General features: G+C 38.7%; 1 protein-coding gene across 5 annotated transcripts in view; it reads left to right on the top strand.

The window, feature by feature from the left end:
* Positions 1–14,402, top strand: part of BRAF (B-Raf proto-oncogene, serine/threonine kinase) — an 81,249-nt gene that overhangs the window by 52,119 nt on the left and 14,728 nt on the right. For 4 of the 5 annotated variants that reach the window (XM_074582465.1, XM_074582479.1, XM_074582487.1 and 1 more), the window contains 6 exons: positions 2,684–2,843; positions 4,445–4,481; positions 8,728–8,864; positions 9,550–9,667; positions 10,386–10,470; positions 13,296–13,472. In XM_074582465.1, the coding sequence (XP_074438566.1) occupies positions 2,684–2,843; positions 4,445–4,481; positions 8,728–8,864; positions 9,550–9,667; positions 10,386–10,470; positions 13,296–13,472 (714 nt within the window). Of the gene's footprint in view, positions 1–2,683; positions 2,844–4,444; positions 4,482–5,899; positions 6,020–8,727; positions 8,865–9,549; positions 9,668–10,385; positions 10,471–13,295; positions 13,473–14,402 lie in introns of all 5 variants that reach the window. The other variant, XM_074582460.1, reaches the window with a different exon arrangement.

Below are 14,402 nucleotides of genomic sequence, written 5' to 3'. Positions count from 1 at the left end.
TCGAGATACAGCTTTTGCCGCACACAGGCAGAGGCTGGTAGTAACCTCTTCGGAGCTTGTGATCTCAGTAGGCCATTTTGGCTAGCAAATCGCTTGTGTCTTTCTCTTCTTCACTAGTTACCTTTTTCAAGCAAAATATAGATGGACCACATGGCGAACTGCTTATGAGAGTCCCATCTCTGGATTGTTTGGTATCTAAAATGCAGAGATCTCACCAGTAATAGTTTACAGACTCCAAAAAAGAGAGTTCTTTATCAGCCCATAACTGTTTTCTAAAGATCTGAACTTGCGCCAGCTGGACTTTAATGAGTAGAAAAGGCTCTTCAAATTGTTTTCAAATGTGATATGACATAGCATGCTGTCTGTGCCAGCAACATGATGGGCATGACGACCTGTGACCAGAAATACAGAAGTATTTGCAGATTCCTTTAGCAGATGACCATTTATGACTCAGAAGCGGATGTAGCTGAAACAGTATTTCTGCAATTTGGTTTTCTCTCCTTTGGCTTGCTCATGATCACAGAAAATCTGATTGCTTCTCTTCTCGTCGTGTGGCAGAACTCAAATGCTGTCTCACAGTCACTCCTAGTGCAATGTTCTGATGTTTGTTGTTACACATTTCCCTTAATTTCATTATTACTGAGAACTCCCAGGAAGTTTGAGCAGGAGTGAGCTATCCCAACAATTTTAGGCTTTTCTTCTGAAATCTTTCTGTACAGCATCTGACACACTTGCCTTAACACGAAAATATAGTGCCTTAGAATGTCAACCAAATCCTGCGCTTGTATCTGTGCGGTGTCCCGTCTCCTGATGTGGGTTCTAGTTGCATGATTTCCTTACAAAAATGTTCAGGAGTTCAAAACTTCCTCATCTACAATAGAAAAGATTTACCTGAAGGCACTTGTTAGCAATGAATGAAAACTTTAGCTTATGTATATGTATATCAACTGCATTTAAAAATTTTTTTCTGAAATTCTGAGCATCTTCTGAAATACTGGGCTGTTCAAAGCCCTTTCTCAGAGATTTGTCTGTTGGCAATTTCGGTTCATTTATATTTATTATTTATATTTATTATTTTTATATTTATAGTCTGTCATGTTGACAATAGGTAACTATTTTTTTAAAAAAGTTAAGCAGGATGAACCCCGCTACCTATTCTTTCCCGCCTGCCCCCTGCCACCTCCAAAACATAATCTAAGTATTTTATTAGAAGACTTACTAGACTGTTATTTGAATTAACTTGCAAGTGCTCCGTTTTGCCATTCTCAATTGTGAGACTGTTGGCCAGGAAGGAAAAGATGACAGGTACCTAGGATATGGGTATCACTGAGTTCTGGGATCAGTGCCAAACTGTATAAACTCTTCAACGAAAGGTGGGGTAATAAAATAGTCTTTAAAAGCAGACCTTTTGCTGAAAAAACGTCAAGAGATCCTGTTGAAAATGTTAGTTGGCCCTAAAGATCTTTGGGGAGGCCAAGGAGCGTTTGCTTATGGGAGGTGGCACCAGGACCTGTTGCGGCTATATGCTGCTGTATGGTTCCTTTCCAAAGCTTCTCCCTGCGGGCATTGCCTTGGTGGCCATGATAACTCACCTATGAGTTACCAGCATGCCTGGAGGACGCTACTCGTCTCCTAGGAGTTGTGTTTTCTATAAGTTCTAAAAACCTTGCTGTTGGATATCGTGTATTTTGACATAAAGTTTTCTTTGACAAAGGTGGCAAATGTTTCTCCTTGGCCTTGCCGTATATCCATTAAATTAGACTTAAGAGTGACTCCTTGAGTAAGAGATAAATGCCAATTTATTGTGCTTTAACAAAAGAAATGGATAACCAAAGAAGTGACATTCTGCCTTCTTACAAACAAAAAAAGCAAGTGTGCAGATGTTTTGTCTTTTAAATATATGATTCGTGATACCATAAATTAAAGACTTTATTTACATTTATGACTGGCAGCATTTGCATTTCTTCAGAAAACTTGTCTGTATAGTCTGAACGCTTATCTTTCAAGTCAAATCTATTGCATCGCCTAACTATTGCACTGTAAATAACATTTGAAATGTTGCGCTATTCAAAGTTATTTCTTAAAGGTTGAGGTTAAGAGGTGATATATTTATTTTTAGTATCAATAATTTATATTACACTGGCTACAATATTAATAATTTATGAGGAGTGACCAGTGTGTAATTTTTAGTCTTTCTTCATTGAAAAAATAATCCCATCCATACAATTTGTTTTGTGACATCTTCTGACTGTAATGTTGATGTGGGATGTTAAACATTTTTAGTTCTCAATGGGTTGCCATTAAAAAGAGCGTATTGCGTTAACTCTGAAGTGAGGAAACTGCAAAGTACCTTGCTATCTGCAATGCATGTCGGGCTGCGTGAATTTTTCAGATCAGGATTTATTATTACTAGTCTGGTATGGTACGTTAGGGGTTTTTGTTTTGTTTTAACTCAGAACGCTTCACAGACACGTAATTAGGTAGTTTGTGCAGCAGAGAGCTGTTGCAATTGATCATAGGGGAGTAGAGTTCGTTCATTATAAATTGTTTTTATGCAGGCCTCTAGATCAGTTTTTTTAATGTATGTATTATTATAGTTGAAGAGGACTTACCGCACCCACTATGCAGTATTTGAAGCCATTTGTAGACCTAAATCCTCTTTTTCCTTGACTTTGTTTCTCAGACCACCAATTCTCCCTAGTCCTTCTCCTTCAAAATCCATTCCAATCCCACAGCCCCTCCGACCAGCAGATGAAGATCATCGGAATCAATTTGGGCAACGCGACCGATCCTCTTCAGCTCCCAATGTTCACATCAATACAATCGAGCCAGTCAATATTGATGTAAGTATTAATAACGTTTGGATCAGGAATGGTAGATTTGATGTTTCCCTTATGAATATTAGTGCGTTAAATTTATCACGTACACAAATGCCGTGCTTCTAAGATAATCCTTGGTGGTCTGTCAGAATGTTCATAGATACCATGTAAGACATTTTTGCTATTGAGAGCTGTAAGGACGCAAATAGCCCATTCTCCAACAGCAGAAACTGCCTTTTGACGGTCCTGTCCTTTCATTTTCAAAGAAACATTCTACCACAAACTACTCTCTTTTTTTTGTCATTAGTCCCAAGGCTCGTGCTGCGAGCTGTACCACAGCCTTAAGAATATGAAAGCCACTCTCACAAACCATTGTACGTGTTAAGGACATTTCTTAATATGCAACATAGGGATTTTTAGTATTCGTAATTCAAGTAATATTTCTGGCATTGAAGAAAATTAGATTATTGCAGTAAACTGGGTTCAGATTTACTGAATGTTCCTTAGGATTTCAAGAGCCCAGTATATATTGGTCTGAGCATTCTTTTGGAGCGTTCAGAAACGGCTACACTTGTTTTCCACATTTTTGAAATTCCTGGATGCTGAATTGTAAATAACAACAACAATAATGGTTCGTATTTAGGCATAAAGCCAGCTAGGACCTTTCAAAATATTGGTCACGGCAACCCCTTTCTAATTTTGCTAACGTATATAGCTTGTACTTTACCCTTCGGTCTATTCTCTAGAAATTAGTCATTTGTCAGGGTGAGCAGGCTTGAAGTCTGCTTCGACACCGAGGCACAGAATCTGTTTTGCATGTGAACTGAGCGAAAGGTGAAATGGTAGTTGTGTATTAAGAGTGTGGCCACGTAGACATTTGCATACAGTGTGTGGCAGTGGTGCAGCTGAGGGGCAGGGCCAGTGTATAAAGCAATAAAATAATTGTGTAACCAAAAAAAAAACCCAAAAACTTGATGATGAAAATGGACATACAGAGGGACCTGCTAGAATTTTCTCGTTTTCTTCTGTTTAGAAAAATCCTTAGTGTAGTTTGCTTTTAGTCTGGATATATTGTAAAAGATGCACTCAGTTCACAGTGAATTGCAAGTGAAGGAAACCTTTTGCAGTTAGTCATTTCTGAGAAGAACAGAGTGCGCCTGGCTATGCAAATGAGGTGCTTTGTAACAAGATAAAGCGAAGCAGAACTCATTTGACTGATGTACCTCAGTACAGGAAATTGGCGTCCCAGCTTCTGATATGACGGTTCAAATAATTTGTGCCACAAACACTGTAACTAGAACGTTTGGTTCAATATTTCTTCACGCATTTTGTCCAACTGTGTGTTTAAATCAATGTTTTCATGTCAGCATCTATTTTGGGTGGCGTACATTTCACTTTACTACTGAGAGATGCTGTTTTAAAGCAACTGATTTTGAAAAGTTTAGTAGTTGTTATAAATAGTTCTTTGGGGTCTCTGCTGTTAGTAAGCCAGGGTAGGAAGTAACTTGTATTTCATGGACAACATACAAGGTTATGGGTTCTCAACTTGATCAGTCTCAATTGATTCTGGAATGTAAATAATAATTCCTAAATTAAACACAATTATTTTTTTTTTTAATTTATAGGACTTGATTAGAGACCAGGGTTTACGAGGAGAGGGAGGTAAGTAGTGTTTAAACTAGCTACTGTGCTTTATTTAATTACACAACCGCTCTGTCCCTTCCCTTTGTTCTACTTCCTTCTAAAAAAGACAGGCACAAAGGAAAATACAACTAGAACAAAAAGTGAATTTACATTTGCTTGTCCATGAACTTAATACTTGTCTGACAAAGGTTTGAGTCATTTGCCGGTCATTCTGGGAGTGGGGGAGACGGAAGGAGAAAAAGTTTTGAAGTGGTATCTAGTTTTTTAGTTTTAAAATTACCTTGCACCGTCACTTTTTTTGCTCTCACACGCATACACTCATTCACTTACGTGGCCGCACACAGATACGTTACAACTTCCCAACTCTCTCTCAAAGATTTTTGTGCCTGTTGTTAACTTTCCACCCATGGAAACAACAGGGGTTCTCATTGAAAACCATCGACATGGTAGATGGACCTTCCACACAAACCGCTGCATCCTAAAGCAGTGTGAAATACTCCGGTTCTTCTCCCCCTCTACCCCTGCTGAAGATGCTGCTTTGCTGTACTGCATGCCTGTGCTACTCTTGGAACCAGGTTGTTAGGACCTTACGCTAAAGCCGGGTCTTTTTATTTTTCCTTCAGTAATGCACAGCCCCAGTTCACAGTTAAGTCAGAACTAGTGCCAGAAGACTTTTTTTTTTTTCCTCACGTGTTATGCACGGGCCTGTTAAGTCACTTCTCCCACTGGCTGTCAAGGTCCTGAAAGGGCTTCTTACGTGCTGTATTTATTCCTATGAATATATTAATAATATAGAAATAAAGAAATAGTAAGTAGGGCAGGCATAGGACAGTTATTCCAACTCCAAATCATGAACGCAGTCGTCTCCTACTAATTATAACTTGCTTCAGCCATAAGTAAAGTCTGAATTACCTTAGCGCGCTCTCTCCTGATCTCTAAGGTTTTATACTGTGGGATATCACTGATGTTGTTTCTCCCATCCAAATCTGGTAGTTGGTAGGATGCTACCTACCTACTGTATTGTGTTAGATGGAGCTGTTTTTTCTTAAGCCAGCGATAGAACGCTTTTTAAAAAGAAATTTCCTTTAATCCCGCAAGTTTACTAATTTGAAGTTGCCAGTTTTAGCTATTTTTGTATGTGTTGGTAGGTGTGGCTCTTCACAGTTTTGCCCATTTTGTCCAGCATTTAAATGTTGTGCTATCATGTCGGTTTTAACTTTTGATCATAAACTGTCTGCTTGGCATCTGAAAACAATTGGCTGTTCCCAGTCCTGAAACAGTGTTATTAGTAATTGACTTTTTTTTTTTTCCTTCAAAGTACAGAAGCAATCTATGAATAGGAGTCAAAGCATCCTAGTTATTTCCCATGACTTCTTTCATTTCTTCTATGTGTCTGTCTTTCTGTCTCTGCCTGCCCGTCTCTTTCTCTCTAACAGCCCCTTTGAACCAGCTGATGCGCTGTCTTCGGAAATACCAATCCCGGACTCCCAGTCCCCTCCTTCATTCTGTCCCCAGTGAAATAGTGTTTGATTTTGAGCCTGGCCCAGTGTTCAGAGGTAGTTGGGCTCTTCTTTCTTGTTTTCACCCAAACAAAATAAGTAAAACCACAGATGCTGTTTGTGCCTCACCCTCACACGGTGTGTATGTAAGTGTGTGAGTTTATCAAAACACCTCTGTTTTTTGCTTGGCCTGGCTGGAATGCTTTGAATGTGCTTTTCACACATACTCACTTTCACCTTTACACGCGTGAAAATGACTATAAATAAAATCTGGCTTAAATCTTCAAAAGCAAGGAATTTCATAGTTGAGGGTTTGATGTGGACCTTAACATAACTTTTCTAAGCAAAGGTCCTTGGATTGCATTGCAGTGATTTTAAAGACAAAGTGATGCCCTTAACTTAGAATTTCCTTGACTGTTCAGTTTAAGTCAGTTCAGTGCTTTAACAGTTTTCTATATTTAATATTCTTTGTTTTGAAAAGTAATCTAGGAAATCAAATGTGAATTACAAACATTTCCATTGATATCTTGTTAGGTCTCAAGCTTTTCAAGTAATGTGTCATGCCAACTTTCAACAAATACCTCATTTTGAGAATGTGCTGTTGATACCCCATTGGGGCCCTAGATGGTTTAGGTCATGCAGTTTTTATTTAGTTAGTAAATTTCCAGTGAAACAGTATTTGTTTGTGTCCTGTACCATGTAAAATAGGACTCTTCCATTTTCACGTCATTGACTCTGGGGGTAACTCAGGCCTAAAGCTGTCAATGGATCTGTTGTATTGCACAAAATCCCCCACAACTCTGTGGGATTTCATATGCTGGAGAAACCAACTATTGAGTAATAGCATGAAATGCGAATATTTTATGTCTGTACATATACATGTAGAAATGGGTAGTTCAGTGCATGTAGTGTGGTTTTCAAATGCTACCATCTTGGCTGTTTCAAAGACTTTTGTTTCAGAATATATCAAGAGCAGTTCACCTTAATGAACTTGTAAAGTTCTTCCAGAAGTCTTCGTAAGAAGACAGGTGTTCCCAACAAGCAAACTGGCTACAGAATGGAATACAGCTTCAAAGTCCAAGCTAATGACTGAAGTCCAACATTATCTGTAGTATTCTACTCTAATAAATTGGAAAACAGGCCATCTGGTGTTATTATGAACAGATTAACTGTAATGTTCTACCATGGGCTGTAAGCATTTTTGGTGAAGGGTGAATATTGTGCTAGTGTTTCTGTATTGTGGTGTTAAGATTTGAGTAGGAGACTTTAGTTACCTCTAAAGAAAATGCATTTTAGTAGAGCTTTACTGTTACAGAGTAGGTCTGTAACCCAGTAAATTTTTGGAAAATTGCTTATGTTCTGGGAAAATCTTGCATTTAAATCCACATATGTATGATTTCAGGCAAATAATATAATAAATAGATGACAGTATAGTGACCGTAACATGAATATGAACAAAAAGTCCACTCATTAGGTCACTGGCCAGCAGCTACTTGTAAATGTAGTTAGGATGCCCAATATGCATCTTTATTGTTGCATTAGCATGTGGGACAAAGTTTATGGATGCTGTGTCCCATTTTTGATATGTTGGTATGTCATTATTTTGAGCTTCCACTTCAAAATTTTACGTATTTTAGCTCAGTGAGGACAGGCAGTGATGGATATATATATATATACAGTCTGATAAATTGGCACACACTGAGTGACTGACCTCGAGCAACAGTTTTAAAAGTCACAAAGTCAATTTTTGAACTCAAGTTGGCATTAGGAGACGCTTTTTTGGTAAGAAGGGGGCTTCTGAAGGAATATGAGGAGCAGTATTGTCTTCTACCACTTCCCAGAGCACTGATGTGAGGGAAAGCGTTGGAATGTTGGAGGTCTTGTACAGTGACATACATTGTTTAGCAGAGCAGCATGAATTTAATTAACAGTTGACCCTATTTCATGTCCTTTGCATTGGGAGGGTCAGAATAACCTTGTTACAAATAATTACGGTGTATTTTAAAAAGCAGCGTCTAGATGAAGTGCTCTATTTGTAAAGAGCCACTGGGGCTCTGAAACGCAGCTCTGTTAGTGACATTTTCCTGCATCGGTTTGTTTAGATACGTATAGGCTACAGGTGTACTGTTCTTTTTGTATTTAATGGAATATGCTTCAAATAGCTAACTAAAGTATTTGGTTTTTGTTTTTTTTAATCCTTCCTGCAGTCTAGCATTTACTTCTAAATAAGAGCTCTCTGCTAACAGATAGCTTTAAAACAGCCAAATGGTTTTCAGGTGGCACTTGGAGACTCAACTAGAAGATATTTCAATTTTTTGCATTTAGTCTACTTTGATTCCAAAAATACAGTATTTCAGCTATTATTTGGGTCCCTAAAAGGTTAGCTACAAGAAATCTGAGAGGTAGCTACTGCTAACTAAAATGCTACTACTTTTCTTCTCCATGAAACTGGTGGAATTAAAAAATACTTTTAAATTTTTTTTTTCTATTTAAAGAGACATTGTCCTGCTGGTAATTCATGAACAAGAGACTGGGAACTATCTGGTTTACAGGGATGTTTGCTATAGCCTTGTCTCTTCTGACATCTAAGACTTGAGCACTAATCTAATATTAGGACAATATTCCTAGAATATGTTTTTCCCCTCTTAACATTTACATTGATGTTTGGAGATACTGCATCTTAAACACAATTCTTGCACCTAATTTCAATACATTCTTGTAAGCTGGCTTCTTATGGATAAAATTATCCTGTTTCTGAAATTTAGGTTCAACTGCAGGTTTGTCTGCAACACCTCCAGCCTCTTTGCCTGGGTCACTCACCAATGTGAAAGCGTTACAGAAATCACCAGGACCCCAACGGGAAAGGAAATCATCCTCATCCTCAGAAGACAGAAATAGAATGGTAAGGGAAAGATCAGCTATTTTCATTCGTAGTATGGTGTATTCATAGCATAGAAATACTACACAACCATCTTCCTCTCACTTTTTCTTTTATCAAAGCCTTCTGAATTATTTTGAAGATAAGTATGGTAATGATCAAGGACTTTAAACCAATAAATAATGGAATATTGAAATGGTGGGACTGATACATAAATTATTTAAATAATTGACTATACTCACTTTTACTCCATTGCATCCAAGTATCTCGGTGTGCTTCATATTATAATGCCGATTTCCTTTCAAATAACAGCTTAACTTTTCCCACCGTGATTCATGAACTTAGAAAGTTCTCCAGTGATTCTCAAATGTAAAAATACATATTTTTTTAATTCACAATTTAGCATTATAATTGAGTAAGAATTAAAAAATAAACGAGACTTCCTTTTTGGTGAGAGTTTCTTAATATTTGCTGGTTTTAACACTGACAGAAACCTGTGGCAAATATTTCATGCCAGGAAATAATTTAGCATGCTGAGGATTTGCATATGGCTGGCTTGAAAAGTCAAATAAAATATCTGAAAAAGAAAGATCTTTCAGGACTTTAATGATATGAGATGCTGATACCAAATCTGTAACAAAGGAGCTGTTTTCACAGATGTTAATGCACTTGCTTTCTTCCTTGTTATTGTTTATGTATGCATATAAAGAAAACCCTTGGTCGACGGGATTCGAGTGATGACTGGGAGATACCAGATGGACAGATCACAGTTGGACAAAGAATAGGATCTGGATCATTTGGAACAGTCTACAAAGGAAAGTGGCATGGTATGTGGCCGTCATGGCAAATAGTTATTCTTAAGCAAGTAACGTTGCCTGCTGGGGGACACCCAGCTGGAAAGCAGCTTCTCAGAAAAGCATCTGGGGATTCTGGTGGACACCAAGTTGAACATGAGCCAGCAGTGTGCCCATGCCTCAAAGAAGGCTAACGATATCCTGGGCTGCATTAGGGAAAGCGTTGCCAGCAGATCAAGGGAGATGATGCTTCCCCTCGGCACCGGTGAGGCCACGCCTGGAGTGCTGGATTCCAGTTTTGGGCTCCTCAGTATGAGAGAGACATGGACATACTAGGGAAAGTCCACTGAAGGGCCATAACAATGATTTTTAAATTAATAAGTAGTGTGCTAAATAGGTAATGTTAGAACTTCAAACTATTTAGAAACTCAACTCTTGTATATTCTTATGAATTCAATAATTATTAGGATAAAGATGAAACACAGTTACTGGAAAGGCTAAAGTATTTATCTTGATGAATAGGGATTTGAAATGTGTATTTGGAAAGCTTTGACTTGGCTAGGATTTCTCAGAGTAAAGTAAGAATAGTGTTTATACATTTTACAGAATATTTACTTATTTTAATATTGTAGTGGTTTATTTCACAAAAGCTAGAAAATAGGGTATCTTAATATTTCTGATGCTCTGTATAGCATTTTCTCAATCGACAAACATGTATCAATGGCACTTATGAAAAATTGCTATTTTGAAGGTGACGTGGCAGTGAAAATGTTGAATGTTACGGCACCCACACCTCAACAGTTACAGGCTTTCAAAAATGAAGTAGGAGTGCTCAGGTAAGAATTATTTTTAATGGCATAAAATAATGTGTGTAGATTTATGCTTCATTAATCCCTTAGTTTTAGATTTCCATTATAACACATTTTTCTTATTCCTCCATGATGATACTTTGGGTAGAAAATATAACTTGCCATTTAAAAATATTTCTTTGTATCCACTGCTACTTCTTCCTTCCCCTGTATGTGTTTGTCTGTACACCTATGTTGTGAATATAGATATGTCCAAACACTCAAGACAGGACTGGTTTTTGCTATTGTACTCCCCCCAGGGCACATCAAGCCGAAGTGTGAACTGTAGGACTTTCTTTCCTCTCATCCATGTTTTAAAATTGAAGGGAGAGTATTGACTAATTGGTCGTTTTGAGCATATCTCATTGATATGTTTGGAGGTATCTAGTTCTTCTTGTTCATTTGATGATGATAAGAATGTGATTGACTTTTCTGGGAGGGTGATGAGAATCTTTCAGATTGACCATATTATACGTTGCTTAATAGTTTCTGTTCGGTAGCATTGACGTATCTTTGAAGGAATTTTTAAAAATGTATTTCTCATAAAGTCACTCCTTGATTTCCTTTTCTTGTGTCTATTGCTTGTGCTTTCTCAGAGGAAGTATTTGTCTTGGGTTCAGCTCTTAAAAGAGGATCCATCAACACGGTACAATAGAATATTTATTGGGGAAGAACATTAGCATCCAAGTACAATCCTGAGCATAAATCTGTTTTAAGATCTATGCTCTAAAGAAGGGGTTTGCCTCTGGAAAACTGATGTGTTGAGCTGGGTGCCTGTGCTGGAGCACCATCTCCAATAAGCTACATGGTGAAAAGGGGATGGTCAGCCTTTTCCCCCAGGAAATGTTAGTGCTTAAAACTCTAAACCCATAGTTGTGGAAGTAGAGGCTTTCTGGGGTACATTACTTTGGATATCTCTGCATATTTTTGACATACCTGCTCAGGAGAACTTAATGAAAACAAAAATCAAAAATCTTGCATTTCTGCTGGCAATCCTATAGCTGGAGTTTGGCCTTTCTCTGTTATCATTTCAGCACTTACACTCAGTAGTCAGTTGTCCTATCCTTTGACACAGACAAGCCAGATTTGCCTGTAGTTGTGCCTTTTCCATTATGCTTCGGCATTACTTTCTTAGCTTTGAGGTGGGATTTGCCAGAAACCACTTACTTTTTATTCACTCAACAGTTACTCTCAGCATCACTTGACAAATCCTCAAACCTGAAAAAGGCACGGTCACATCGTGTAGAACTGTCCTAGTCTGCATTGCTGAGAGGACGCAGGGGTTCACGCTCTTGGCTCCTACGTTAGTTTTTTAATATAAGAAAACATAAAGAGCTCTGCCATCTTCAGGAGCAGCATAGGTTTACGAAGCTACCATGGGTTTTAAGCTTGGTGTGTCACATTTCATCAACAGTGAACTGACTGCCTTTGGTACCAAGCTGTGTTGGAAGAAGATTGCCTTTATCCTCAGCCCATGGTAGAGCTAGGAAATACTCCAGCATTCTTAGGTGCCTCATCTTTGTAATATCTCATTGGTATGTTTGGAGGTGTCTAGTTCTTCTTGTCCATAAGAATGTGATTGACTTTTCCGGGAGGGTGAGGAGAATCTTTCAGATTTCACAGTGTGTCAGTAGATTCTTTCAGGCCTTGAATCTACTGGGGTATCTACTGAGATAATCGTCTCGGTATTGTTTGTTGTGAAGTTTTTCTGTCTGGAGCTGCTGTGTCTTTGAAATAAGTTTGATTTAATCTGGCCAAATCTCTGTGGTGAACTCCAGTCTCTCACAGTGCTGTTTGGAAACAAGTTCATATAAACTTCTGGAGGTATAGTTTTCATACTTGTTTCCGTCATTTCTTGTATGCTGGCTCCATAGAGAGCACAAAATTCTTGTCAAATAAAGCACTAAGAAAAAATGAAGCCTTGTCAAGGAAGCGTATTGATGGGCTTCTGAATGAAAGGGCTGTCCTTCCTAGAAGCCTCTGACACTGGAATTTCATTCTGGATGTCCTCCTTATGGGCAGCAACATCTCATAGCTGGACTGGGGTTACAGAAAAGCAGACCTGCCTGTAAACCGTTGCCGTCCCATGGGGACCTAGTGGTAACAGCATCTTCTCAGCAGTCTTGTGCTGAGGTCCTTGCAAAAGCAAGAGGAAGCGGTGCTTAACTTAGAATAGCTATTCCATATCATTATCATAAGAAAGGCTAACTGCTGGAATAATTCATTAAACTGAATCTAGCAACAGGTTATCGTAGAATCATAGAATTGCCTAGGTTGGAAGGGACCTGTCAGATCGTCGAGTCCAACCATCAACCTAACACTGACAAAACCCATCACTAAACCACGTCCCTCAGCACTGTGTCTACCCATCTTTTAAATACCTCCAGGGATGACAATTCTACCACTTCCCTGGGCAGCCTATTCCAATGCTTAATAACCCTTTCAGTGTAATATCTAATTTACTAATATCTAATCTAAACTTCCCCTGGCACAACTTGAGGCCGTTTCCTCTTGTCCTATTGCCTGTTACTTGGGAGAAGAGACTGACCCCCACCTCGCTACAACCTCCTTTCAGGTAGCTGTAGAGAGCGATAAGGTCTCCCCTCAGCCTCCTTTTCTCCAGGCTGAACAACCCCAGTTCCCTCAGCCGCTCCTCATAAGACTTGTTCTCCAGACCCCTTAACTTACTAAAAGTTGAGATTGACCCAACAACTTCTATTTGGAAATATATATTTAGACTGTGATAGATCTACCTGGGTTTTTCCTGTTATCCTGATCCACCTGATATCCTCCTCATTTTTTTTTTCCACTAGGAAAACACGACATGTGAATATCCTGCTTTTCATGGGTTATTCAACAAAACCCCAGTTGGCTATTGTTACACAATGGTGTGAGGGGTCCAGTTTATATCACCATCTACACATCATTGAGACCAAATTTGAAATGATCAAACTAATTGATATTGCACGACAGACTGCACAAGGCATGGAGTAAGTATGGTATTACTTGTTTGCAGATGAGCGCTGGGGCAACGCTTGCTTATCCCCTTCACGCTGACTGACAGCCAGCTATCTGCTCGCTTTGCCAAGTTCAGGGTCCTGCCTTGACGGTCAAAGCATTTGGTGAAGTGTTTATTATTTTAATTAGTAAAACAGACTTTGTGTTCTTTTTTTGGAACACAGGGGAATACAAATCATCAGGGAAATATAGTAGAATAAAGATAATTACGGTATAGCTAAACTTTCAGTCTTGTGAGCAAAGATTTCTGTTCCAGGCTTTATAATCTCCACAGTGCAGAGAGTCTTATGGTGGGAGGTAAAACATAGTTTAAAAAGAAACACACTGTGAACGAAAGAACACAATCCTGTAAGATAATGCAGAAGGCAAACAGCCCTGTTAGCAAAAAGAATTGACTTTTTTTTCATCTTTTCTTATAAGTATTGTAGCTCTCTAAATAATAGATTTCAGCATTTGAAGAAAACATACCTATTTTGTTCGAAGGACTGTAAGTAATCCATGCTCCCATAGAGGGCAATTGAGTGAGTTAGAATTTACAAAACTAGCCCAATATTGCGTGTCAAAATCAGAACACTGATGTAAGATCAGAGAAATCGCCCTCCAGCTGGAAAACCATTAAGATGATTGCAGTTATTTTTGCCATTTTTCTACTAAGTATTCTATTACATTTTCAGTCAAGGGGCGGGGAGGGAGGTGTTTACAGCAACCAGCCTCAGCCCTCTGTTAGCCTGCTCATCTCCCCAGGCTCCCTCCGTAGGTAGTGGAGATGCAGAAGCTGTTTTATGAGCATGATTCGAAGTGGAGACATAAATTGGGGCTTTTCCAGCAGGTTTGTGCCGATCTCATTGACTAAACAAAGAGCCGTGGGAGGCTAGTTGCCTAATTTAGGCTATATCTATGCT

Source organism: Larus michahellis, chromosome 1, assembly GCF_964199755.1.
Source record: "Larus michahellis chromosome 1, bLarMic1.1, whole genome shotgun sequence".
NCBI classification, from domain to species: Eukaryota; Metazoa; Chordata; class Aves; order Charadriiformes; family Laridae; genus Larus; species Larus michahellis.
This window is presented reverse-complemented; position numbering and strand designations above follow the sequence as displayed.